The 27,717-nt window shown below is 51.6% G+C and overlaps 1 protein-coding gene across 7 annotated transcripts in view; it reads left to right on the top strand.

Annotated features, from left to right (window-relative positions):
* Positions 1–22,892, top strand: part of DISP3 (dispatched RND transporter family member 3) — a 103,685-nt gene extending 80,793 nt beyond the window's left edge. For 6 of the 7 annotated variants that reach the window (XM_054085600.1, XM_054085598.1, XM_054085602.1 and 3 more), the window contains exons 2-20: positions 844–1,780; positions 3,029–3,248; positions 4,860–4,996; positions 5,436–5,570; positions 5,797–5,957; positions 6,304–6,443; positions 7,223–7,368; positions 8,857–9,018; positions 9,426–9,587; positions 10,004–10,126; positions 10,724–10,860; positions 11,534–11,715; positions 12,143–12,273; positions 12,374–12,549; positions 14,028–14,154; positions 14,600–14,745; positions 15,107–15,266; positions 15,654–15,767; positions 16,765–17,444. In XM_054085600.1, coding sequence (XP_053941575.1) covers positions 853–1,780; positions 3,029–3,248; positions 4,860–4,996; positions 5,436–5,570; positions 5,797–5,957; positions 6,304–6,443; positions 7,223–7,368; positions 8,857–9,018; positions 9,426–9,587; positions 10,004–10,126; positions 10,724–10,860; positions 11,534–11,715; positions 12,143–12,273; positions 12,374–12,549; positions 14,028–14,154; positions 14,600–14,745; positions 15,107–15,266; positions 15,654–15,767; positions 16,765–17,429 — 4,152 coding nt within the window. In that variant the 5' untranslated portion in view covers positions 844–852 and the 3' untranslated portion in view covers positions 17,430–17,444. Of the gene's footprint in view, positions 1–843; positions 1,781–3,028; positions 3,249–4,859; positions 4,997–5,435; positions 5,571–5,796; positions 5,958–6,303; positions 6,444–7,222; positions 7,369–8,856; positions 9,019–9,425; positions 9,588–10,003; positions 10,127–10,723; positions 10,861–11,533; positions 11,716–12,142; positions 12,274–12,373; positions 12,550–14,027; positions 14,155–14,599; positions 14,746–15,106; positions 15,267–15,653; positions 15,768–16,764; positions 17,445–17,599; positions 18,198–19,330 lie in introns of those variants that run through there. The other variant, XM_054085606.1, reaches the window with a different exon arrangement.
* Positions 22,893–27,717: the final 4,825 nt, after the last annotated feature.

Consider the following 27,717-nt stretch of genomic DNA (forward strand, 5'->3'; position numbering starts at 1 on the left):
CCCTGCCGCGGGACCACCTCCCAAGGAGTCTCCCTTTCTTTTCTGCCCAAGTGAGGGCTGATCAGGGACAATTTGCTCCTGCTCATTGCACTGTGGACAGGAACTGCTTTTGCTTCCTGGTTGTTCCACAGGAACTGGAAAAACCCACTCCATAAACAATATCCTGCAGGGGTGGAAGGGAAACGGGTTGTTCAGCCCTTTTCCTTCCCACGTTCACAGTGGAAAGCCCTTCAGGGTACAGCAAGTTCTCTGAGGGGTCGGTGCGTGCGAGCGCGTGCGCAGGAGTGTGTTTGTGTCTGCAGGTATGGATGCATGTGCTTCTGGGTCCGTGTGTGCACCCACATGCACCTTTTGTGGGAAAGATGAATGCAGCTGTAAATAGCTGCAGGGCAACCCATTATCAATTTTAAGGAGAGAAAAATAAGGTCCATTGCATTTTTCATCAGGGAGCATGAACTGTTTGTTCCTTGGCATGAGAACTGGGTTAGCTAATTAAATGTCCCTGCGGCTGCACTCTGAGCAGCACGCTGTGAATCCCCTGCGTGGTGTTCCCAGAGCCACGCAGAGCCCTGAGCTCAGGGACTACAGTTTGAACCTCTCCCCTCTCCGGTTCCCTGCCAGGCAGGGGGTGGGATATCCCATGGCAAGCCTGTTCCTTCAGTGGCTGTAGCGAATCTGGGGGGGTTTAAAAGGACCTGTGTTTGGCTGCTGAGGATGCAGGGCTGGAGCGCTTCTCTCTCCCTGACTCCGCTGCTGAGACGCTTCGGCAGCTGCCGGGGGTTGGTGACTGTGCCTGGTGACACCTGGGCCTCGCTGACTGCTTCTCTCTGCCTCTTTGTGCAGGCGCTGGACATGGACACAGAGGATGACCCCTTGTTACAGGATGCCTGGCTGGATGAGGAAGACGAAGAGGTAGCCTTCAGCTCCCAGAAGAGGTGTGAGAGCGCTCTATTGTGTGGGAAAAGCCCATGCAGAGTCAGGCCCCTGCGTGTCACGCTGCCTGTGTCTGGCTTCTGGAATATTGTTGGCTGGGTATTTACCAACCCGTACTGTGCTGGCTTCATCCTTTTCCTGGGCTGTGCCATCCCTGCTGTGCTTGCTGTTGTCATGTTCCTCCACTATCCAGCCCTGGATATTGACATCTCCTATAATGCTTTTGAGATCCGGAACCACGAGTCCTCTCAGCGCTTTGATGCACTTGCCTTGGCCCTCAAATCCCAGTTTGGTTCATGGGGGAGGAACCGACGGGACCTGGCTGACTTCACCTCTGAAACCCTGCAGAGGCTCATCTTTGAGCAGCTCCAGCAGCTTCACCTCAATGCTTCCCATCTCAGGGTCAGCGCGCGGGTCAAGCGCAGCACCACGGAGGGCAGGACGAGCTCCCCCAAGCCCCATGCCCACCTGAATCTGGGAAACCAAACTTCCCGAGTTGGGAGGGGTGCCCCACGCTGGGACTACTCCAGCACTTACATCAGTGCCAACACACAGACACATGCCCACTGGCGAATTGAGCTCATTTTTCTGGCTCGGGGAGACTCTGAGAACAACATCTTCACCACTGAGCGCCTGGTTACCATCCATGAGGTCGAGCGCAAAATCATGGACCATCCTCGCTTCCGGGAGTTCTGCTGGAAGCCCCATGAGGTCTTGAAGGACCTGCCTTTGGGCTCCTATTCCTACTGCTCTCCTCCCAGTTCCCTCATGACCTATTTCTTCCCCACTGAGAGAGGAGGGAAGATTTATTATGATGGCATGGGACAAGACCTCGCAGACATCCAAGGTGAGCTGGGGGTTGTGGGCAAGGGCTGGCGTGTTTAGGGCATGCGTCACCTGCGAGTTCAAGCTGGCACTTACTGGCATGCAGCGACTGCCTTGTGCAGAGAGGAAGATGCTCCCCGTACTGTGGGGAATCACCTTTTCTGTGCCAGGGCCACTGTTCTACTCTTTCAGCAAAGCCCCTGCAGCCCCAGTCATGCATCACACAGGCCCGAGAGGCAAGCGAGAGGGACAAATGAGGTGGAATCGTGCATTGTACACATGCCTTCTGCTGACCTTTGTCCTCTGTGAAACACTGGTTGACTAGAGGAATGTCAGGTCTTGGACAGACAATAGGGATGAGCTTCCCTGCATCGTGGAGCAGATGAAAGAGGACTGTGGGCTGCTCTGGAGCTTGAAAGGGAGCTGTGATTCACCAGCTGGAAAGGCTTCTATAAAGAGAGGAGGAGGAAGACCGTGCCTCCTCCTCCTAACTCTGTACACTGTACTGTGCCCCTCTAGTAGAGCAAAGGCTCTGGATGGTGAAAAAGAGGTGAATCATGAGGAATTGGTGGGTGTGATGTGGCTGTGGGATGAAGCCTCCATCTGTCTCCCAAGCACAGGCTGCAGATGGTGGCTGTCCGGGAGCCATACAGGGAGCAGGCAAAGAATTGACTCCATCTGCTCCAGTATGACTAACCACTCTGCTCCCAGAACGGGGAAGAATGTAGTTTCTGGGTCTTTCTGTTGTGAACTCAAAGGAACTTGGATTTTGGGGGTAGATAAACAGTGTCACTTACTCAGAACTAGCTGAGTGCCTCCATCTCTGCAACACTCACGCCATCAGACAGCAGAGGCATCAGGTCACAGCACGGCCGGGGTTCCATAGGTGTTGTTTAGCTTTTGGGTCTTCCCAGTGTAACGGAGCAAAATTTGGCCCACTGTATGAGAACTGAATGCATCCAGCAGTGGGAGTATTGCTGGGGATGTGTGCATTGCTGCTGGGGGAGACTGTGGTTCACATCACAGTCGGGTAAAAGGTGCAACGCTGCCTGCAGGCAACATTGTGAGCAGAGTCACAGAGCAGAAGTGGAAGGTGAGTCTTCGCAGTCCAGCTTTCCCCAGCACTCCTTGCTCTTTGCAAGGGAGCAGCAGTCAGCATCACTGACAAAAGGCAGGCTCACTCCCAGTTTTCCTTTGTCAGACTAGACCCTGTGCCTTGCCAAGTCAATTAAGCAGGACCTAATAAAAGTGGTGCTGTTTTCTTCTGCAGGATCCCTGGAGCTGGCCATGACCCACCCCGAATTCTACTGGTATGTGGATGAAGGCTTGTCTGCAGAGAACATGAAAAGCTCCCTGCTACGGAGCGAAATCCTCTTTGGGGCACCACTGCCGAACTACTACTCGGTGGAGGACCGCTGGGAGGAGCAGCGCCGCAAGTTCCAGAACTTTGTCATCACCTACGTGGCCATGTTGGCCAAGCAATCCACAAGGTGAGGGTCTGCGCAGACGGGGCAGGTGCCTTCCCGGGAGTGGGTGAGAGCAGGGGAGGGCTCGGTTGGAGAGGATAGTGCTTTCTGTTGCACTAAAGGGGTGGATGGAGCAGGTCTTTCAGGGTGTGAAAGCCTTAAGAGGCTTAGCAGGGCAGACACACCTGCTCCACCCTGATAGCCCTGCGACATTCGCCTCGAAGGTGCAGAAGGCTTGGCATGCCAGCTTGTCAGCCTCAAACAGTGGCCATGGCATAATGCTCCAGAGGAAGAAGGAAAAACATCTTTGAAGCTGGGCTCAGGCACAGTGCTGTGAACAAGGGTGGGGAGCAGATGGCAGAAAACACTTGTGTGCTTCCCTTTAATGCTTCTTCCGACTAGAGCAACACGCCAGAGACATCAAGAGACAATGAAAGGGAGCCAAAGATTGAATCCCATCGCCTGGCTTTCCACTCAGCCCTTGTCTGGCATTGGATCTGTTTGCTTCCATATCACAAATGCCATTCCACTGGCTCCAGTAGAGTCGCTTCTCTGCCTTCCTAGTATGAATTTGGCCCCAGCTGGTCTGATGCAGGGGGTGAAATGGTCCTTATTGAAGGCATCAACCTCTGGATTCAATTCTGCTTTTGCTCATGCAGGTGTAATTCCTTCCAAAAGTGTTTGCTTTTTGTACAGAGAGATGGGGAGGGGAGTGTCAGGGCAGAATAAGCTTCAGGAAATGCAGGCTTCTTTCCCCATCAGGTCTATATGACCTTGGTTGAATAGAGCTTTGCTCAGTGCTTGTGAGATGGAGGTGGTAAAATAGAGCTAAAAGAGCTAAAAGAGTAGCCCGGTATCCAGACAGCTGAGGGAAGGCAGTGAGTCCCAATATCAGTGTAACTTCTCAGTCTTCAGCTCACTACTGCTCTGAGTCTCAGTAGCTCGCAGAACGAAGGGTTACCGATCCTCAAAAGTGGAGTGAAATGCAGCCAGCCCTTGTCAGCCCTGAAAGCAGGCAGCCACAGAGCCTTCCCAGCAACGTGCTGGCAGACTGGGTTGCAGTTATGGAATCTGAAAGGGAATTGAGGCCAAGGCTCGGTTCTGAAGCTTGGATTCCTGATAGCTTCCTATGGTGCCATGTTATTGTACTCCTGGTTAAATTATCTTGGATTACTTCTGCTCAGAGACTGCTTCCAGAAGCAGAAGCTGGTACATCATTTGGTTCCTGATAAGCTCTCACTCTGCCTGCATCTGCTGGTTATTACCTTTGTGCTTCATATAATAAGCAATGATTAGGATTCCAGATGGAATTGGCTTTGGAGGCTTCAGGAGCTGTTTGCTGACAGTAAGAAGTCTATTACTGCCAAAGACCCGCCATGCACGGGAGGAATTTTAGAACTATTGGATCTGCTCTTTTATTTTTCTCCCTTCTTGTGTGAACTTCACCTCCAGCAGCAACCTTGTTCAACCTGCTCTCACCACACTGAGCTGTTTTCTTAGAGAACTGCCAAGTTTTTAAAGCGGTGACCTCCTTTGGCTCTGAGGGACACATTGCGCTTTGTTAAATCCCCTGGCTCTGCTCCTTTTACACTCAACTCTGCCTACTCTTCCTTCTTTTATATCCTCCCACCCTAGCAAAGTCCAGGTGCTGTATGGAGGGACGGATTTGTTTGACTATGAAGTGAGGAGGACCTTCAACAATGACATGTTGCTGGCCTTCATCAGCAGTAGCTGCATAGCTGTCTTGGTCTACATCCTTACCTCGTGCTCAGGTAGGCTGCAGTCACGGCCATCCTGCTCTCCCGCAGCTCCCCGTGTGCCGTAGTTCCCTGTGTCTGTCTGCAACCCCAGGATAGTTGCATCAGTTGCAACGATGCCCTGACACCAGCCTGGCTTTGTGTGCAAGTCAGGCGAGTTGCATTCTCCAAAGCAGACATTTGTGAGCAGGGTTGGCAGGAGGCTCGCAGGAGAACAGGAGTAAGATGCAAATTCCCATCTTACTGACGCTGGTGTAAAGCTCTTGTAATTTCATACATGGGCCTCATGGGAAGGAGTCTGCAAGCTGTACTCTTGCAGCCCTGAGCTATTCTCTGTTACCAACACACTCCGGGGGCCCAGTATCCCAACAGGGCAGGTGGGAGGTGTCTATTCTCCTTGGAAGCAGACAGCAGGAAAAAAACTGGTTTTTTCCATGTTGCTTTCTTTCCATAGTGTTCCTGTCGTTCTTTGGCATCGCTAGTATTGGGCTAAGCTGCCTGGTGGCTCTGTTCCTGTACCACGTTGTATTTGGGATCCAGTACCTGGGTATACTCAATGGTGTGGCTGCCTTTGTCATTGTGGGGATTGGTAAGCACGTCCTTACTCAGAACCTACCTGTGTTGCCTTGCCATAGCTCCTGCCTGCAGGAGAGAGAAAAGTGATGATGGCAAATGCAGACTGAATGTTCAAGCCCTCTCCCTCCATTACCTGAAAATGAAAAATATTTGCAGGTCGGAAGTTGAGGGGAAATTAGATTTTCAGCGTATGTCCCTGCTGTGGGCAAAGTATCAAAATCTGGTCCCTCTTTTCCCAGGGGTTGATGATGTCTTTGTTTTCATCAACACCTACCGCCAAGCCACTCACCTCAAGGACCTGCGGCTGCGCATGATCCATACGATCCAGACAGCAGGGAAGGCCACCTTCTTCACTTCCCTAACCACGGCTGCAGCTTATGCTGCCAACATTTTCTCTCAGGTACAATGCAGCGTTGGGATTTGGGGCTTTCTGTTTCTGCCAGAGGCTCTAATAGAGAGGGAAGCTGCTGGCACCATCTTTCTGCCCGCTGCTCCACACAGGGGCATGCCAGACGTGCTTGCCCTAGAGGGATGTCCTTTACCTGCTCTAAGGCAGTGGACACTCCCTGTATCAGCATCCAAGGCAGTATTTCCTATGCTCAGCGCCTACCACGCGTGCTGACTACCATGACTGCGGTCAGCATGTGCTATTCTTAGATTCTGCCGATTGTATCTTTCTGGCCTGATGTCCCTTCAGTTCTCCTGCCCCAGTCAATCCCAACTCCATGTTCCCTCTCTTCGTGTAGATCCCAGCCGTGCATGACTTTGGACTCTTCATGTCGCTGATTGTATCCTGCTGCTGGGTAGCTGTGCTCTTCACCATGCCAGCTGCTCTTGGAATATGGACACTTTATGTGTCCCCACTGGAGAGCTCCTGCCAAACCAGGTGAGCCCTGAAGCCTCCTTGTGTGGGTGGGAAGCTGTTGTGGAACTCATGGCAAAGGCAGTGCACAAATCCCTGTCCTATCCTTTGTTATTCTCATCCCTCTCAGGCAGCTTGGCTTCACCATTATCTGTTACTTTCTAATAAAAGGGAAATGTAACTTCTGCCATTCTAAACTGCAGCAAAATGGAAGGGCTTCGTGCTGGTCTTATTCCCCTTGGTGTACACAGAGGTGCCTCCCAGGATGCAGACGTTGCCAGTCATACCTCTTCATTGAATACCATGGAGGATTGGAGCCATTTATGTCCTCAGAGCACTTACTGCACATCTGAAACCTCAGGCTGTGAGGACACAGGCCCTGCAGGGCAGACGAATCAACATTGTTCCTGCCTGTGAGCACAAGCAGGACATGCAGATTTGTATTGGAAAGTCAGCCCGCTTCCCCTTCCCCTGCTCTTTAGCAGTGCAGATGACCTGGCCTGATTTAATTCATTAGCGGGGAGATGAACTGCTGAAATTTCTGTCACTCAGCGCCCAGTATTCATGACTCGGCCCTGCTCTGTATTTCCAGCCCAGCCTGCTGCTGTCTTGTTGGAGCAGCTCAGCCCCTGACCTCTCAGCACTTAGCAATGGAAATTGTTTATGGTTGTGCCTGTTGTCTTTCCAAGTAATTGGAACAGTCTGTTGCTGCTCTCTTTGTCTCTGAAGAAGCCACCGGTAACTCTTCGCAGGGTATGTGGCGTAAAACTCATGCCTTTGTCTCCTCCCCTGCTCCAATGCAGCTGTAGTCAGAAGTGCACCAAGAAGAGTGCCTTGCACCTGGCTGAAGATCTCTTCGTTGCCTCGGAGGCCACCTCCAGAGCAGGCAGAGAAACGCTTCCCTATCTCGATGATGACATCCCACTGCTCAGTGTGGAGGAGGAACCTGGTACGTCCCTGCTGTGTGGTGCCTTCAGGGGGATCCCATGCCCAGTTCATCCTGCAGTCCTTCCCGTCCATGCCTCAGCTTTCCAAAGCTGGAGATGGTGCTGTCAGGGAAGACTGTAGTGAACTTACTAATGGTTGTAAGTCGCTTTGAGATCTTCAGTGGGTGTTGATACATGCTTTCTAACTACTTTGCTAGTCCTCTTGGGTCTAATGTGGGCTGTACTTTCTGGCTGGAATCACAAATTGTGACAGAGATGTCGCCATGAAACAGCTAATCCATAGCACCAGGATGGCTCATCTTTGAGTAAAGAGTTTTCCCTTCTTCCCTGCCATTCAGAGCGCTGCATTTGGAAAGCAAGTGAGAGAACACTCATTTTCTCCAGCATCACCTCCTCAGAGCCTCTCTTTCTTCACAGCGAGAAGCATGCAATGCCTTGCCTGAGCGAGACCACAAACAATCTAGAAAAGAGCCCAAAAATTCCTTGTCTCTTGTTAGCGGGAGATAATTCTTCTAAACCTAATCAATTCTAAGATGCTTATGGGGTGATGTTCTCTTGTACTTGGCTTTCAAAACTTGCTGGGATATCTTCCTTTTGAAAAAGCCCCAACAGAAGTGGTCTGGGCAGGGAGCAGCCTTCAGGCCTAGCAGGAAACTGGAACTGGAGGCAAATGGATCAACGGCTGAGAGCGCATTGATCCTGCAGCAGCGTGCAGCCCCCCTCCCCGCAGAGCAGGCGCTGAGCTGCCTCTTCCAGGCAAGCAACTAAGCTCTGGCTCTGTGCTGCAAGAGCTGTCTCCTTAACATGCCAGAGCCACGAGCGATGATAATGCCTGGAAATAACTTTCCCTGCCCTTGTGCCGAGTAAATGGCAGGATGCTTCTCTCCAGGGGCTTCTGGCATCAGGTAACCTGTGAAGAAGCAAAGCAGCTTGTTCCAGTTGGTGACCAAGCATGGTTTGTGGGTCAGCTGTACAGCATGCCAGGCACGCTTTGAGCCACTACTGCAAGCGGCCGCTTCTCACCTGCAGAGAAGAGGGCAGTTCCATAGGCATCCCTGAGCCGGAGTGAAGAGGTCAGATAGGAGCCAGGCGGTGGGCAGGAAGAGGTGAGCTGTGTGTAATTAGCTGCAAGATGTACTTAGTGGGACAGGGACAAATTTTGCTTGGCCCAAGAAGCATGCGTTGTCCCTGTGACCATATGGACAATGTTAGTGGGATATGGCAGAGGAAGAATAGCTTGGAGCATAGGCTTTGGACTGAACTGTGGATTTAGAAGTGTAGCTGTCACATGGCAGTGACATGCTTGCTATGAGAAAGATTCTTGCTATGACATCCTGGGCAAGTCTGCCTCTGCCTGGGTCTTACTCCACCTCCTTAGCTCGAGTGAGCGACGCAGCACCTCGCAGAGTTTGTAAAGTGGAACAGAAAGCTATGAGAGACGCTCGTGACACTGAGCACTGAGGCTGCCTTTGATTTCTCTCTCTTTCTAGTCTCCCTGGAGATGGGGGATGTCCCCTTGGTATCCGTGATGCCAGAAAATCTGCAACTCCCCACAGAGAAGAGCAACCGAGGTCACTTGATAACTCATCTGCAGGAGCTGCTGGAGCATTGGGTGCTGTGGTCTGCAGTGAAGAGCAGATGGGTGATTGTGGGTAAGGAAGGAGGAGGGCATTCCATCTGCATGGGTTTTAGAGGATTTGGCAGCATTTCAATCAGTCCCCAAGCCTTGATTATTAGTGATGAGAGATTGAGAAAAGGGGCATAAAAAATGGCTTCTAATTCAGTGTAAGAGTGTCCCCAGAACAGTCAGTCCCTAAGGGAACTGCGTGAGGGATTCTGACTTTTCCATCCCTCTCCTTTCACTCAGATCTGAAATGGCAAATCCTGGTGGGGTTATCCAGGCATGAGGCTCATTACAAAATAGCCCAGCTGCCACTGGGTTTTAGGGGCTGTTCCTTTTTGCTATTGAAAATACCATCTTTCTGCCACACTGCTGCTGTCTGAATATGTGCAAGATGCGTGTCGCGTCTCACAAACTTACCCATGGTTCTCCTTGCAGGGCTTTTCCTCCTCGTTTTGCTCCTGTCCATATTCTATGCTAGCCGCCTCCATCCAGCAAGCCGTGCTCCAGTCTTGTTCCGACCAGACACTAACATCCAGGTGCTGCTGGACCTGAAATACAACCTGAGTGCTGAAGGCATCTCCTGCATTACCTGCTCAGGTGAGAGCGCTGGTCCCCAGACCACGGTGGGTGCAGCCTGGCCCAAGCCCTGGGCTGAAGGAGCTGAAACATGAGGTAGAAGCCTACATCGTTCGGAATCTCAGTGGACATTGGCTGGAAGGGAGGTGCACACTGGGTGTGGGGTGGTTGAGCTGCCTACTAGAGTGGAGAAATTTGAAAAGTATTATTTCCTGCTCTAGCCAGAAGTTGCCTGACTGGTTTTGCTGGAGCAATTCCTTTATAATCCGTACAAACAGACAACTTCTACTCTTAACTGCTGGCCACATGCTGGTGACCAGCTGGGGGTCTGTATTCCATGCTTAGGCTTTAGTGTTCGAGTCCTTGGTGTGCGCAGGGCTAGTAGGTTGCTTGTCATGCCATTCGCTCTCTCCTCCCTGACTAACCTTGTGGGACAGGTTTGTTTCAGGAAAAGCCCCACAATTTGCAGAGCAACATCCGAACCTCCTTGGAAAAAAAGAAGAGGGGCTCAGGGTCACCTTGGGGAAGCAAAGGGAGCATAAGTGAGCCTGGGCAGCAAGGTAAGTGGGACATGATGACTCTGATCACATTTGGGTCCAGGGCCCAGGGGTCCACTCAAGTAAACACTAAATTGTACGATGGGGATAGCTGATTGGGAATAATTCTCTTCCTGCCATGCCCAGCTGAGCCCTGCTGGATGCTGGGGGCAGCATTACAATCCCCCTTCCCCTAAATGCCTCCTATTCTTTAGGACACGGTCCTAAGACCCAGGTGGCAGTAGAGTCTAGTGACAAATCCCTCTGGTCTGAATACAGGGCCAGGAGCTCGGAGCTTTCGCATCCGAGTCCTGTGCTACAAGTTTGTGTCAGGCTGTGGGCACAGTAAATACAGCCTGCTTTGCAGGGGATTTTGAGGATAAGAGAGTTATTGGGCCAGATCCTGAGATGACATGAATCAATAAGACATCGGGAATTACTGCGGCTCGGGACGTATCTGTGAACACCTCTAAAGGTGTGCTGTGCTGCTAGAAGGCACAGGCTGTGCCTCCTGCCCCAGAGGTGACAGCACACCAGAACCCTCCTTTGCTCCTGTCCATGTCTGTGGGATTTGCTGGCTGAGAAGGACTGCTAGCCCTAATGCCCTCTTGTTTTCTTCAGATCTCCAGGGGACTGTATATATCTCCAAGTCCAGAAGCAAGGGAAGACCAGCCATCTACAGATTCTCGCTCAATGCCAGTGTCCCTGCCCCCTGGCAGATGGTGTCACCGGGAGACGGGGAGGTGCCTTCATTCCAGGTGAGTCAGGCCGGGGATGTTGGATCCCTCTATCAAGAGTGCAGCTCTCAACAGGTGAGCATAAGAGCCTCCTCCCGTCTCTCCGTGGGGTCCTACGTAGCGCAGGGTGAAATGTGCAGGGCCTTGCAGTAACGTAGCTAGCACGGAGGGCATTGCGCCTGGCACCGTTAAAGATTATGCCTCACGGTGCCAAAATACTTATCTGTTGCTGTTGCAATGTGACTGTCAGCAATGGGAGCAGAAGTGTGGGTGTCTGTGGAGGCCACGTGAGGTCTGGCATCATCAGCTGAGCTCATTCTAGTAGCAACTTCTACTGAAACAGCTGGATTCCCACTGTCCATCCACAGACATAGGCGAGCGGGCAGCTTCCACAAAGGCTGTACAGACACCTTGTACCCACCAGGGAGGACTCGTTTGCAGATGTCCCTCACCCTGAACAGAGCAGCCACCATTCAGCGTAGGCCACAGAGAATGGGGGTGGTGAGGGGCCCCCTCACACACTGACCAGTCCTGGGAAGGAGACAGGTTGGGGGCTGGCGGGGTTTGTGCCTGCAGTGCTCCTTCTGTGTGGCTGTGCTAGTGCTCAGGGAGGAGGGGGAGTGTGTGATGCTAATGTGCAAGAGGCTGCAACCCTGTGGAGTTAAGTGTCTGTTTTCATTAATCCATTGCTTAGGTGTATAGAGTGCCTTTCGGTAACTTCACCAGGAAGCTGACAGCTTGTGTGTCCACAGTAGGGCTGCTTAAGCAGACGAGCCCCAGGAAGTGGATGATGACCACCTTGTCCTGTGACACCAAGAGAGGCTGGAAGTTCGACTTCAGTTTCTACGTGGCCTCCAAGGAGCAGCAGCGAACACGGTAACTTTCCAAACTCCGTGCGGGGCGAGGCAGCAAACTCAGCACAGACGAATGGCTGATACAGGATGCTCAATGTCCAGTGCCAGTCCTGCCCTCAGTTAGTGACATCCATGGCCCTAGGACTTGTTTTGCTGCAAATGTCCCCCATCTTTGCAAAGTTATTCTGCAGACCCACAACATTTTCAGTGCGCCAAAGGCTTGACAGGTGCAGGGCTGTGACTGAGTGGCAAAAAGACATTGCTGATGTTGGTCTTGCCCTTACCTGGCTGACCAGGCAACGCTAAATATGCAATGGCTAGGGCTCCAGGTCTGGAGTTGCTCACTTTCTCCCTTCTTTCTGTCCCTGAGAATGTCTGTTTCCGCATAACGCTTTGGACACATCTTAACTACTTCTGGTCCCCCATAACAAACTTTCTTTGCTGCGCAGGAAACTGTATTTTGCCCAGTCGCACAAGCCCCCTTACCATGGCCGAGTGTGTGTAGCACCTCCTGGCTGTCTTCTCAGCTCCAGCCCAGACGGACCCACCAAAGGCATCCTTTATGTTCCCAGTGAGAAAGGTAAGCTGGTGAGGACTTTTTCAGCTATGTCTGGGCCAGAGAGTCAGACCTTTTTTTTTTTGCCAGCTTCTGTAATCAACCTTTCTTCTGTATTTGACAGCAACACCCAAAGCAAAGCTGTCAGCCACTTCTGGATTTAATCCTTGCATGAACACGGGCTGCGGGAAGCCAGCGGTGCGGCCGCTGGTAGACACAGGAGCCATGGTGTTTGTGGTGTTTGGGATCAGAGGTATTAATCGCACGAGGCGCCCGGACAACCACGTCATCGGAGACATGGTACACACATTCTGGAATGCTGGACCTCTCGAGGCTGATGAGGGATGGGAAGTCTCCCAGGGTGGTGTTTAGTTAATCCTCAGAGGCCAGGCAGCATGGCCCAGCAGCCTCAAAAGATGGCCTAGCAGAGATGATAGCAGTGCAATGAGCCCAAAGTACATTTCTGTTTTAGCAAATTCACAAATAATGGAGTTCAGGAAGCCCTTACTGAAATCACGTCTGACTTTTCAGAAAATCCCTTTCTGTGTGCAATATCTCACCTTCTAATTTTGAGTCTAAATCTGGCTTTCCTGAAGATTTTATAAGCAAACCCTTCTTGAGCTCAGTATGAAAATCTCATTACAAATTCAAGATCCAGGAAACTGATATTTTTCTGTAATTATTTTTCTTGATATGAGATATTAACATGAAAAAGTACAAATCAGTTACTCAAGGGAAAGGTTACTAAATGTGACTTTTCCAGGAACAGCTTATCTCCCAGATGTGATACCTTGAGGCGGTCACAGCCTTTCCCCAGCGGAACTGCTCTCAGCTCTGGCCACTTGGCAGATGCACTTCAGCTTTCTGCATCCTTCCTGCCTTCTGAGTAGGGGCACTGTGCAGAATCAGCCTTTTCCTGTTTCCTTTGGAGGGAGTAGTGTGAAATGCACTCAGGGACTGGGCAGAAAGCCGGAGTATCATGCTGGGCGCTGCTAGGGATTCAGAGCTGCTCCTTGGGCAGACCCTAGTGGATTTGGACGTGGCACGGTGGCTGTGTGTTTAGAATCATAGAATCATAGAATCACCACTTTGGAAAAGACCTCTTGGATCATCGAGTCCAACCATTCCTACCTGCCACTAAACCATGTCCCTGAGCACCTCATCTACCCATCTTCTAAACCCCTCCAGGGATGGTGACTTCACCCCCTCCCTGGGCAGCTGTTCCAGTGCCCGATGAATAATTTTTTCCTGATGTCCAGTCTGACCCTCCCCTGGCACAGCTTGAGGCCATTCCCCCTTGTCCTGTCCCCTGTCCCTTGGGAGAAGAGCCCAGCTCCCTCCTCTCCACAACCTCCTTTCAGGTAGTTGTAGAGAGCAATAAGGTCTCCCCTCAGCCTCCTCTTCTCCAGGCTAAACACCCCCAGGTCCCTCAGTCCCTCCTCGTCAGACGTTCTCCAGCCCCTCACCAGCTTTGTTGCTCTTCTCTGGACACACTCCAGAGCCTCAACATCCTTCTTGTAGTGAGGGGCCCAGAATTGAAAACAGTTTATCAGTGTTTCTGTCTTACTGCCTGATTTTTAGTTATTTAATTTCTTTACATAGCTTCTTCCTGGATTTTCTGGTGAGACAAAGATGCCTGGTGGGTTTTTTTCCACTGTAGAAGCTCTGGTTGGTATAATGTAGTAGCCAGGAGAGGATTCAGCTTCTGCCTTCTTGTGCCGGTTGCTGTGTGTGTGCCTCATGTGTGGTGCTCTTGTTGTTGTGTCTCCTTGTGAAAGGGCAGCGTTATCTATGATGACAGCTTCGACCTCTTCAAAGAGATTGGCAACCTGTGCCGCCTCTGCAAAGCCATCGCCAGCAACACTGAGCTGGTGAAGCCAGGAGGAGCTCAGTGCCTGCCTTCTGGTAGGTAGGACTAACGCCAGCCACCGAGTCCTTGGGGATACCCTGGGTCCCTGGGTGGAAACGGGTTCTAACACTCCAGTCTGAGGAGTAGTAGGGCTCCTAAGGGCTTTTAAACTTTCAGATCCCAGCCTGATGAAGCAGGGAAAGGAAAGGAAGCAACCAGTCACTATAAACGCAGGCAGTGCAGGGAAGAGGGGTGTTGCTCAGTGGTCAGCATTCCTGACCTGGCTGCAGCACAGCTCTGCCTGCTTCCACCTGGCTTAAGGCACAGCAACATAGACCGTTCAGCTCCTGCTTCCACATGCTGTGCCAACCGTTTTGAGGATGAGAAATACACAGCAAGTGGGACAGGAAGATCAGACTCCTGTTCTGCAGCTCTCCCTTGCTCTAATGTGCTTCCTTTCCATGTCCTGTCCTCCATCCTTTGCTCTTTCTTTCCCTGTAGGATACAGCATCTCCTCCTTTCTACAGATGTTGCACCCTGAGTGCAAGAACATTCCTGAACCAAACCTGCTGCCCGGACAACTCTCTCATGGGGCAGTGGGGGTGAAGGATGGGAAGGTGCAGTGGATCTCCATGGCATTTGAATCGGTGAGCGCATGGCATTTCTAGCTACCCTTGTGCCAGTTTATTTTTGTGACTTCTGGGGCTTAGTTCCACTCTTTCTGCACTGTCCACCTCCATTTGCAGCCATAGTTTATTGTTCACTAGTGTTTGTGCCTCATTGCAGACAGATGTCTGCACTCACAAGTTGCTGGAAGTGGCTGCTTATGCCACAGTTTGCGCTTACCGTAAGAGCTCAGGCAAAGAGCCCGGTGGCAGGTTTGTCCATCTGCCACTGCCAGTTCTCCCTGGTGCTGCAATTCCAGCTGGCCTCTTCTCCCTCTTCCCGTGCCGGGCATACCCTGTCCCAACAGCACAACATGAGAATAACACGTTCGTCTTCTTACAGACAACCTACAAAGGGAAATCTTCCTTCCAAACTTACGCTGACTACCTGAAATGGGAAACATTCCTGCAGCAGCAGCTCCAGCTCTTCCCAGAGGGCTCAGCTCTCCGGCATGGTTTCCAGACCTGTGAGCACTGGAAGCAGATCTTCATGGAGATTATAGGCAAGTGACTGCCATGTCCCTCTCCCTGAGGAGCCCCCGCTCTCTGATACATCTTCGCAGCACACTCTGTCCCATCTGATGGGCGTGTGTCATATCTTCAGTTCCTCACCATTGCTGTGCAAAGTCCTAAAGCCTTTTTCTGCCCCATATATTTCTGTCCCAAGTGCGTATACTGTCAAAATCCTAGGCAGAGCTTAGGGAAATAGAGAAGGGATGTGCTTCTGCTCTGCTGATGGGAGAGGCAAGAAGTTGATCACCCGCTCTCCACTTTCACCCTCCCCTTCGTCTCCTGGTGTTGTTGCTGCTTTGTTGCCAGCAGGACACAGTGCCTTTCTCATCCCAGCTGTCACATCCTAGGAGTCGAATCAGCTGGCTCTTCTCTTCTAGGAGTGCAGAGTGCCCTGTACGGTCTCGTCCTCTCGCTGGTTATTTGTGTGGCTGCTGTGGCGGTGTTCACCACTCACATCCTCCTCCTGCTGCCAGTGCTGCTCAGCATTTTAGGTAAAAACATCAATTGCACTGTGTCAAGCTTTGTTTTTCACTGAAATTGGTGGGTTGTGGCACTGCCATGTCTCTGGTGATTTGAACTGAATTGCTTTTACCCTGTGTAAACCCTTTTGGCTTACCAGGAGGCAGTCCTGCTATACCCAGGTAAATGAGAGAAACTCTCCACAAATGCATAGGCACCTCATTGGGAAAGTAGATTTGTGTGTCTAATTCCCAGTGTGTTTTATCTACACAATCCCTTTTATTTGTTTAAATAAGGGGTTTAGCTACACAAATGCCATCCCTGCCTGTTATGTATAATAATGTGATTAAGGTCCCACATGCTCTGAATAACGATTGTACTACTTCCCAAGGATCTGCACCATGGTTGCACTTTCCAAGCATTAGGAGATTTTAAAAGCTGAATACTTTAGTCTTTTTGATAGCATTTGAAAGAAATTTGTAAATAGTTGCCTCTTCCTGGCTGGTGATTTGAGAATACCGGAAACTAAGAGTGTTGCTAAACTTCTCAGTTTAAAAATCAAATCTATCATTTTAAAACCACTTAAGTCTCCCACACATGGCTCACAAACATCACTCTTGCCTTCAAGACAAACCTGTGCACGTGCTCAGCCTGTGTGTAACTCCAGCAGGCGAAACAAAGGGCCTGCTTTCCTGTAGGACGTGTGCGCACACGTACACTTGCCTGGGCTTGGATCACATAGCAGGCATTAGTCTAGATTGGCATCAGTCTGTCAGCTTGCCTAACACTCAATTACATGCTTCGCCGTCCCCAGCAGGTCTGATTACTTGATTGAGTGGTCCCAGTGGCCGATGGAAGGTGGAGAAGTGTTTGCCTCTGTGGGCAGGATGGAGTGTATACAAGATTCAGACTGCCTAGCAGACCTGCAGGCTATGACCGCAGCGTCCGCAGTGACTGACTGGTGTCAGTAGGCCTGAGCAGCAGTCCCATGGTCCTTTAAATTCACCTAATGTGACCTTCTTCGTGCAGGAGTGGTCTGCTTGGTGGTGACCATCATGTACTGGTCTGGCTGGGAAATGGGAGCTGTGGAAGCCATTTCTCTCTCCATCCTCGTTGGCTCCTCTGTCGATTACTGCGTGCATTTGGTGGAGGGCTACCTGCTGGCAGGGGAAAACTTGCCGCTACACCAGGCGGAGGTGAGCTCTTTTCTTCTTCTAGCCTTGCATCCATTCCCCTCATGCCCTCTGTGCCGCACGGCTGTGATGCAGGACCTAAGGCGTGATGGGCAAGGAGGGGATGCATCTTGCCACCATCACGGTGTACCTGAGATCCATAACTTATCCATAACTACAGCTGAGGGTCCAACTCACATGGTTGTCCTTTCTTTTTGGCCACAGCTGTGTCCAAAGCAACCCCCTTTCATAGCCAGTGAAGACTCTCTTGTGCTGGAACGGCCTTACGTGCGTTCTGTAACCTCTGCAAATTGTTTTGCTTTGCTGTGCTGGGCCTCCAAGTCTTTTCCAGCCGTGTTAACATCTTTTTCCTCTTTGGGAAGAAGGAGACCACAAAAACCTGGAGATCTCCGATCCCAAATATGGTGTCTGCACACGGTGCCTCTGTTGTGTGGGCCCAGAAGTCTGATGGGGCTGAAAGGAGTCACAAAACCCATCGACTTTGTCTCTGCTGGCTTTTAACCTCATGGCTGCTTTGCCAGCGTGCTCAGAGACTGCACAAACTGTCCAATCTACACTCTATCCTGGACCAGGACCATACGAGCCAAGCCGCTCTCTCAAAGGCTAAAATATTAGTGCAGCTTCGTGTGCGTGTCCCCACTCCTCCTTAACACTGCTGTCCCTTCCGCCAGGACCCCACCGCGTGCCGCCAGTGGAGAACGATTGAAGCAGTCCGTCACGTGGGTGTTGCAATTGTCTCGAGCGCCGTCACCACAGTGATCGCCACCGTCCCGCTGTTCTTCTGCATCATTGCCCCTTTCGCCAAGTTTGGGAAGATCGTGGCCCTCAACACGGGAGTCTCCATCCTGTACACGTTAACTGTGAGCACAGCCCTGCTGAGCATCATGGGCCCTGGCACCTTCATCCGCAGCAGGACTTCTTGCCTCAAGGCTGCGCTGGGGGTGCTTCTCGCTGGCCTGCTGGGTCTCTGCATCTGCCTCGCCCTGCTGAAGAGCGGATTTAAGATCCCTCTGCCTAACGGGACAGCCCTGTAAACCCTATGCCAAGAGCCACACGCTCTGTCCTCTTGCTCCCTTTCTTTTTTCTTTTTTTTTTTAAAGGATATTTTTTGTAAGAAAAAAAAAGAGGAAAAAAATCCCCTTTTTCCAGAAGTTTTTCAACTCCAGATGCACTTTATTTTCTAATGGGTTTTGCTCTAAACTTGTATTTATTTCAGTAGTGATGGATGGATGACGGACAGTGAGGGCTGCCCAGGGAATACCTCAGCCCGTGAGTAGTGGGGAGGAGGTCTCCTTCTCTCAATTTTATTTCTGCTTTTCTTTTTATTTTTTCTTTTTTTCATTTTTTTTTTCCCCACCTGAACGATCAGAGCTTTCTGGAACCGCGAAGCTAAAAGGGGAGAAGTAGGGAAGGCCATCTGATCCCTTTCAAACCGCTTCTCTCTGTCCCTCCCCTTCCCTTGATCAGGGTCAGCATTACAACAATGGCTCTTGAGTTGATGGCCTACCCCCACGCCAAGCCTGTACCTCACTGCCTGAGCCTTCGAAAATGGCAGTGAGCTGTCACAAAGGCCTGGAAAACGGCGTTGTCGTAACCACTCAGCCATGCCCTGTGCCCAAGCTAGACCGGCAGCGAGCGAGCTGTGCACGAGCTCTTTTGGGTGTCATTGTGGGATCTAAACTACAGCTGTTGGGTGGCACCACTGGCAGTGAGCTGCTTTCATCATTTACGGAGGCCGTCAGGATGGCTTTCCCCTTCTTTCTGAAAGGACAGCACACCTTTCCCAGGGATCTTTTGGGTCTATGATCAGCCAACGCAATCGGTGCCATCAGTCTGTCCTCCTCTCACTCGTTGCAGTAGTGAGGCCAAGGCAGTATCCATTGCCGGTCCCACCGCCTGCTCGGTGTGTGGCCTCACCGGTCACTGCCTCCGCTCTTCATGCTGGAGATAAAACAGCATTGAGGGTCCTGCAGAGCCTTTTGGTCATGGCAGTCCGCTCTTAACCTGAGGATGAGCCGACTGCTGCAGCCAGACCGCACCCGTGCCCGGTGGCACGCACGAGAAAACAGTGCTGCGTTCTTTGTGGCACTTTAGAGACACCCTCTGCTGTGGGGACGTAGAGGTGATGGAGCTTCAGCCTGTGGCTGCTGCCTGCTCCAAGCAGATATTAAAGTGATATGGAATCACAAACTGGTGCCGTTAACAAGTACATTTTAAGCATCGCTGATTCTATCATATTTTTAAAATTGAAATAGCTAAGTGTGTGCATTGATATGCGGCACATCTGGTCCTCAGCGGAACGGGAGGGGTTGGACCCACTGGGAGATGAATTAAATGGTATTTACAGGGGTGCCGATAGAGGGGGGATGGCCAGAAAGCAGCCTGACTCCGTGTGTTTGCAGGAACCATGACCCCTGGAGACTTTGTGTTCTCTGCCTGGATTGACCCTCTTTGTAAGAAGGAAATTCCAGGAAGCTCATCCCGTGTTCTGGGGCCTGCTGAGACACTGCTTGGCTCAGTGTATCCCTGCTCGGATCCCTGGCAGTCTTACACCTCCACATCCTGTCATCTCTGTGAAACTGGATCAAGTTTGTTCCTAGAGTAGGTTCCTCAAGGTGAAAAGAGAGGAGCGCCAGGACAGGACTCTTGTTGATGCCGGGGGAAATCAGGGCAATCCTGCTGCAGGCAGTGAGGGAGGTCGGTGCATGAGCAGAACAGAGCCCAGCAGGGAAGATGACCAGCCTGACTGAACAAAGAGCTGTGGCTGGAACTCAGGAAAAGACTTTGTGACCTTTGGAAGAAGGGGCAGGCCACTCCGGAGCACTACAAAGGTGTCGTGAGGTTATATAGGGAGAAAGTTGGCCAAAGCCCAACTCTCGCAGGGAGAGCGAGGTAGCCCTAGTGCTGCTGCCAAGGATGCTCTGGCTGGTGGCTTGACCTGAATTTAGCTAATTCTTCAAACTCCCTGGGGCGATTAAAGCTGATGGATATTTCCAGGTCACCAGACAAGAGAAGAAGGTGCTGAGTGCACCCTTAGAGGAAGTTCCTCCCTCTATAAGCATGAAGAAATCTTGAAAGGTCTTTAAGACAAGTCATAGATGTGCTTTGAACCCCATAAAGTTTAAAGCTCATTTAAGCCCCTGGTGTCCTACGTTTGTACTCACTATAAAGAGGCTGTGTAAGCCTCCCACCTCCAGAGTGATTCTGGACACATCACGCTGGGACCATGAATGATGTTTCATTCAGCCGTTCTTGGAAGGCAAAGATTAATTTCAAAGTAGTGGAAAACCTTTTATGTTTCTTGGGTCTGATCTAGCACTGTCTGATCTACAGACAAAAATAACAGAGTTTTGACACCTGACAGGATCTGTCCTGTTTTCTGGAGCAGGTATGGAAAAGGACAAGCTATAATTTTCCCTCCTCCTCTCTGGCCAGCCCGGGCTCACTCAGCACTCAAGGGCTGGCCGGCATTAGCAGGAGCAGGGCATCACCTTGCCCTCGTTTGCCCGAGGTGGTGCTGGGAGAGGAATAGCTGGAGTGATTCAGAAAGGAAAATGAGAGACCGAGAGAAGGGCAGAGCTGCAGCAGATGTGTTGTGAATACGAAGGCATATTGAGGCGGTTGTGCCCCTCCAGCAAGGAAACTGAGGCAAGGAGAGGAGGAGGAACTTACTCTGGGTTGTAGCTGAATGGCAGAAGAGCCAGGGGATGCTCCTATGTGATGCTTTTCACTGCGAGGACCCACTGGATGTTGGTAAGCGGAAAACTTGATTAAACATAGTCATGACGTTTGTCTTAAGATCTAAGCAGACATTGGCCCCAACACCATTTTGCTCTGCGCAGCCCTGTGATCAGGGTGGTCAGTGTTATCTCCATGTGCTGTGGAGTAAAAGAGGCTTGGAGGTGGGGCCCAACCTTCCCCAGAATGCTTACAGCACCCTCATCTCCCCAAGTCTCTGTGAAGACCATAAATCAGTAGCAGGTGTGCACATCCATCTCCGTGTAGGCAGCGTCCTCCTTGGGGTTAGAAAATACTCATAAAATTATAGAGGTAAGAAAACGAATGGGTTTATTTGAGCAAATGCGAAGGTGGGGCTGACAGCCCTGCTGGGAATCAGTGCTCTGAGGCAGATGCTCATAGCAATAAAAAGCGAGGCCTCACCTGTCTGGAGCAGTTCTGGGAGCAGATGCTCACCCTAAATTAATTCCTCCCACAGCTCTGCCTACCTTCTTTCTCTGATGACTCCTTTGTTTCCCAGACCATCTCTTGGGCTCTGTCATCTTGCTGAGCAAGGTTCAGCCTTCTCCGTGGTAGCTGCTCTGCCTAAGGTGCTCACAAACTCTGGACTAAAAGGGGCTGGAGGTTGTCTCAGGGAGGATTTCTCAGGCAGAGGAAGGTGAGGAGTTAAAATGCTTCATACGAAGCTGTCAGTTTTGATGTTTTAAACAGAATGCAGCAGAGCAGCCTTACTTGGAAGAAGATGCTCCCATTTTCCATTTCAAAACAATCTTGCTGCAATTAAAAGAAACGGATGGAATAGTGCTGTTAACTGCCCACTCCTTTATTTCCAGGAAATCCTCTTCTGAGGGTTACATTCTGAAAAGTTAATGCTGGTGTTTCAGGATGGGGGTCTGTGCGGTCTCCTACAAACCAGAGTAGGTCATGTCCTGACCAGAAGCTCTCTCCGTGCCAGCCTGGAGCAGTTGCAGAAGGGCACTGCTCTGCAGTCTTGGGGGACCGTGTCCCTCACACGGAGCTGGGGGTGCTGCTCTTTGCCTTCAGCGGAGCTGCCGAGGGAGTTTGAGGCTTGGGGCACTCGGGGCCAGAGCGTCTGCTCACAACAGCCCTAGCAAAACCAGCTTTGGAGCGAGGAGGAACAGAGCTGACGTGATTTACAAAGGTCAGCATCAGAGGAAGGAATAGACCCAGGTCTCCTCGCTCTGTTTCTTATCTTGTGGTGCCTCTTGGGGTGCTGGGGGTCACGCAGGGTCTGTACAGGTTTGGTACCAACCTCGGCGGTTTCAGAGGCTGCAGGTGCTGATGGGGGATCAGTGGCTGAACTGGGTTTCTCAATCCCTGCTGGATCTGAAACTATCCATAAGATAGAATGGAGAATCTCCCCAAGGAGACACATGGCACGCTTCCAGAGTTACTGGGGCCATTACTACACTAATCGGGATGCAATGGTCTCCAGAGACCATTGGCTTTGTCTCTGCTGGAGCAAACTGGGAGGTCGCTTTATGTCATGGCATCTAATTCTTTTAGCTTGTCCTGCACTGAATATTCTTACCAGAGCAGCTTGCCCTCCTGGAAGGTTAAAAAAGGCTTTTTGTTTAACCCTGTGACATCTATAAATCCTCCCACACCCTCCACCGAGGAAGCTGTGCTGACTGATTTGCAGCCAGGCAGGACAACCTCGCAGTCTCTTGGTTATTTCTTCCGAAATCACTCCTCACCCCAGAAAGCCTGCAAGCCGTAGGTTATGCTTTTTCCAAGCCCTTGGCTGCCTCCTCTGCATGGCTTAGAACTCAAGGTCCCAGAGCTGAAAGTCTTTCCAGGCTGGTTTCCATCCTGAGGATGTAGTTTGGCTTCCTTCCCTCCGCCCGCGTCCTTGGGGCAGTCGCTGGCGGAGATGGGAGAGTGATGGCCAAGCCCAGAGCAACAAGCAGAGGAGCTGGAAGGTTTGCAGGAGGACACAGAAGAGAACAAAAGGGCAGGGAGGAAGGTTCAAAAGCCAAGGGGAGAAGAGCCGCGAGCGCGCCAAGGAGGGAGGGCACTGCTCTTTTACCGCGTCATGTGCAGACCTTAGAGTGTCGGTTCTCAGAGTGATGTAGCACAATCCCTGATGTAACGTCCGCGTGTTACTTTTGTAAGTCGTCTCCTACCCTCACTATTTTCAGTGTTTCTTGATTTTTGGAGACTGTTGTAAATAAAAAAATTTTGACATTCGCACCTTTGGACCCTTCACTCATCGCTGTGGAAGCGTCGCGCCGGCGCGAGTGGCGCTGATGCGCTGTGTGTGTTGAAGTGATGCGGTGGGGATGAGGTCACAATAGCGGCTCCCGCCATGCACGGCTCCTGCTGCTGAAATTTGGCCCCTTGAAGCCAATTTAACACATCCAGGAAAGCTGACAGGCTGGAAAAGCCTGAGGAGAGAGGCTTTACCCAAGTTTTGTGGAGGCCTTTTCCTCCTCCACTCAACGCTGCGCTACGGGCAGTGCGTGAAGATTTAACCCTTGTTCTGACCCCCGAGGAGGGGATTCATCTGCCGGCTCCTTCCGCGCCACAGTTTCTCAAAACGCGTGATGCCTGGCGTGAACTTCAGGTCAAGGATTTGTCTGTGTCCTGTGCTACAGTGGCAAAGAGCTACTCTGCACCTCCCAGGACCACGCTGGACCCACGCACGGAGAAGGCAGCAGGGTAGGACGAGAACTCAGGCATTTATCTGTCTTTACAGCTGGGCTGAGCAAGGTTTGCTCCTCGCACCCTCTCGTTTGGGTGAGCTTCTGCTGCGCCCGGGGACAACCCTGCTGGAAAGGACATGTGCTGACAACACAGGACACCAAAAAACACCCACATTTTTTGAGCCCTCTCTTTTACAGATGAGGCTGAAATTGCTGGTGAAATAAGAAATACGAGGAAACCTCAGGGGCGCAGTTTGATGAAGAAGGAAAACGCGCAGTGTCCACAGGAAGGAGGAATGTTGTCCCTTTAATAAGAATTTGGGGTCTGCAGGTAGGGGGGGAGCTCATGCTCAAGGCTGCTGTTAAGAAATGACCAAGCAAGGCTGGAAAGAGGTTGAGTTTGGCTATGAATTCATCCCCTTGCTGCGAAAGCAGGCACAACGGGTGGGCTTTGCTCCTTGGTGTGTTTCCCCCTCCTCCTCCGCACTCCCCAAGCCTCCTACCCCATACCCGGGGCTGGAGCAATGGCTATAAACTGCGGAGGGGCAGATTTAGACTGGACATTAGGAGGAATTTCTTCACCATGAGAGTGGTGAGATCCTGGCCCAGGTTGCCCAGGGAAGCTGTGGCTGCCCCATCCCTGGAGGTGTTCCAGGCCAGGTTGGATGGGCCTTGGGCAGCCTGAGCCAGTGGGAGGTGTGCCTGCCTGTGGCAGAGGGGTTGGAACTGGATGATTTTAAGGTCCCTTCCAACCCAAACTATTCTCCGATTCCCTGCTACACGGCGCTGGGGTTTGGCTGGTTGCTGTGCAGCCCACATGGCTCATTATCCATCTCCGAGCAGCTTAGGAACAGTCTTCTCCCTCAGCTGATTGACACAAAGGTCAGGCAGAGAGGAGGCCTCGCTCCCTTCCCATCGCTGGTAATTTGTCACCCTGCAGATGACACATCTTAGTGGCTCCTCAGGCGCTGAACGCAGCGCTGCAGCCCCGTGGGAGCTGTGCCTGCGGGATGCTCTATTTTTATCCTCGTGGCTGTGTTTATTCAGCTATTATGTGCTCCTCAAGGCCTGAGGATGTGCGGAGGGTGAGGAGAGAAGGCGGCGAGGGGAGAAGAAGGCAAGGAGAGGGGATGTGAGGATGGTGAGGAGGGAGAGGGTGGAGGGGGGATGGAGAGGAGAGGGGGAAGGTGAGGAGAGAGAGGATGGCGAGATGGGAGAGAGGATGGTGAGGAGAGAGAGGATGGTGAGGAGAGAGAGGGGATGGTGAGGAGGGAGAGGGGATGGTGAGGAGGGAGAGGGGATGGTGAGGAGAGAGAGGGAAGGTGAGGAGAGAGAGGGAAGATGGTGAGGAGGGAGTGAGAGGGGATGGCAAGGAGGGAGAGAAAAGATGGTGAGGATGGCAAGGAGATGACGAGGAGAGAAGATGCCAGGCAAGGTGCCAGGCTTTGCTGGAAGCCAGCGCAGCAGCTGAAGTGAGGAAGGCTAAAGCAGCGGGAACTTTGAAGGTTTGTGATTCATGTCTGCCTGAGCGTTGGCCCACAATGCTTATTTCTTGTTGTTTGGGTTTTTTTTTCCTCACAAGTTAGAGCAAGTTTATAGCTCCAGCTTGAAAACAAGTTTCGGACTCCAGTGTGCAACAAGCAGGAGGAAGGGCCAGGGAGCCTGGCAGCACCTTGGCAGGTGTCTTTGCAGGGAGAAAAGCAGCGAAAGAGCCTGGACAGGAATAGATCTTGAAGCGCATTGGGCCGAGATGAGCAAGGTTGTCAGAGTTTTGAGGTTCAAACCTGGGTTTGAAGCAGAAAAGGCCCTTTGCCAGGTGGGGCTCCTCACCTCTCGGTCTGGAGGATGCATCAATCTGCCAGTGATGAAGCACAGCTGCAGCTGGGCTGAAAGGCAGCAGCTGAAACTGGGCTGAAAACAGCCCCTGGTGATGGGAAGCAGAGGAGGTATCGTTAGATTGTGGTTTAGGCGTGCAGCAGAGATGTCCTCCACCTTAACCATGAAAGGTTCTGCTTGTGAAAAAGGAGGCTGTGAAACAGCAGTAAGGACACGGAGCAGGTATGAGTAACTCATTGTGGACTAACAAAGAGGGGATATGTCTGAAAGGAAGGGTTGTGGTGCTGTTTGGGGGAGCTGACCTGAGAGCGTGTGGTCAGGGAGGCTGTGTCACAGCCCCTCTTCCAGGGGAAGATGTGAGGACATCCCATTGCTGATGGGACGAGCTGCAATGTGGCACTGAGAGCATTTGTGGCTCGGATGGTTTTGGCAGGAAGGCAAGCAGTTCTTGCCCTCTTGTGATTGCTTTGCTTTAATGCTTGTTAGCTTGTGTTCTGGGCTCGGCTGCTCTGAGCCGCAGGTGTGCCGGTGTGGGCACCACTTCCCCATCACCCAGGAGCTCTGCAGCCCTGTGGGAACACTGCAAGCGGTGAGTGGTGGGTGAGGAAGAAGTCCTACACAAAGTGATGTGGGATTATTTCCATAACCAGACCGAACGCAGGGAGTCCATGCGCAGACGTGGCGCTTTACAGCCTGGAGTAGGGAAATCTTAGGGGGGAGCTTTGAAAACAGCTGCGTGGAGGTGCTTTTTCTTTTCTTAAACTCTAATGACCTTTTCAATCGAATCCCTAGGTGCTGAGTGAGAGGTTCAAAGTCACATGTCTGCACTGGGATGTTTAAACCTTTCTTCTTGGTGGCCTCTCTTGGCCCACCAAGCTTCCTTGGTCTGTATTGTGTTGGGTCAAGAGGCAATAGGGACTTGGGTGTTCTTTCTTCAAACCATTCCCAAACCCACTGGTTTATGCAGGCTCTGAGGAGCCTTTCCCAAGACGTGAGAGCCAGAGCTTCCCCAGGCTTTTTTGCAGACTAGCAAAGGAGTTGGAAAAATGAGATGAGCTGGTGAGGCAGTAAGTGCATGAGCTGATTGACCATAACTGACTGAGCCACGGACAAAGTTATTGTCTCAGCATTGAGTGTTGCCCGTCAGCACAGCTCCGTGCGATGGGAAGAGATGGAACCAGGAGTTGTCCCTTGGTGGCATTCAAGAGCGTGATGAGTTTGCTACTGCTTTGCTTCAAGGAGTTTGTGTGTGATGGTGGTTTGGTCAGTAGACGGTGAGCAGTGGCAGTTCATCTCCTTGAGTGTCACCTGGGCTTGTAATTGTTTTCTTAATGAGACACAGCCCAGGAGCACTGAAGGATCTGCTGCCTGTGGGATTTTCTTTCCAGCTCTGTGTTTGGAGAGGAGGAAGTTTCTGGCAAGAAAAACTCCTTAAACTGCAGGGCTGCTCAAAGGAAAATAGTGGTGAGGCGCTGCTTTGGTCAAGTTTGACTTTACTTCTGTCTTTAGGCCTGGTCTATGACCTCTGTCACGGTGTCTCTGCTGCCTGCAAAGACCTGAAATGGTTTGGGGGTCTGACAATGCTGTGAAAACTAGACTGGCTTTTTATTTTTCCCGCAAGTGCTGTTGATCTAGCTCTGGATGGTGCTCCTACTTCATGCTCTTTGGGGTAAACTGCTCTTGGTGACAGCTTTTCAGACTGGCTGCAGAGGACGGAGGGCTGATTTGTAATGTTTTTAGTCCCTTAGGCTTCCTGGGGTTCAAGCTCATCAGACAGAGGCGTGGGCGAGCAGCAGACCTGTCCCTGCCCCTGCTGTCCACGTACCTCTCAAAGGAGCTGCTCTAAGGGAACGAAAGGGTAGACCAGGGTTGTTGTGAATGCCTGGAATGACAATGTCGATAAATCATGAAATCTTGCTACTGCTTTGCCTGCCTGTCCTTAAACTTTGTTTTTCACGATGTAAAACTGGAAGTGACATCTGTGTCTGTGTGAGGCTGTGACCTTGGTGAAATCCACTGACGGATGCTGCCAGGAGGCCCTTGAGCATCATCTAAGGCTGCTCCGCAGAGGCTCTGCCCTTCCCGAGCCAACTGCTGTGGAAGGACCCTCAGCACGCCGGGGCTCTCGCCGCTGGCTGGGAATACAGGCAGGCTGCTGCTTACTTGGGCTCTGGCTTCCACTGGCTGTGGCAGAGCTTATGTGGGGAGAAAAATCAGGTTCTGAACTGCCCCAGCGTGTGTCCAGGCACCTGGTGTGGTGACAAATCCTCTCCCAGTGTGCAGTTCCCTTCCAGCTGCTGCCAGCGGTTGGGGTTTGCTGGCCCTTTGCTGCTTTAGGGCTGAGATATGTAATAAACCTGAGATAAGAGCATGCCTCTAACCCCGGAAAGCACAGGGCACGCCAAGTCAGAGACACCCAGTTGAGCTTTAGTTCTGTCCCCTGCAAGCTAGCATTGTGTGCTACCAAAGAAGTCCACCGATGCTCTCCAGAAAGCCTTCTTTCTGCTGTCTGATCTGCTGAGGCCATTTCTAATCATAGAATCGCTAGG

This window comes from Cuculus canorus, chromosome 21, assembly GCF_017976375.1.
Source record: "Cuculus canorus isolate bCucCan1 chromosome 21, bCucCan1.pri, whole genome shotgun sequence".
NCBI lineage: Eukaryota > Metazoa > Chordata > Aves > Cuculiformes > Cuculidae > Cuculus > Cuculus canorus.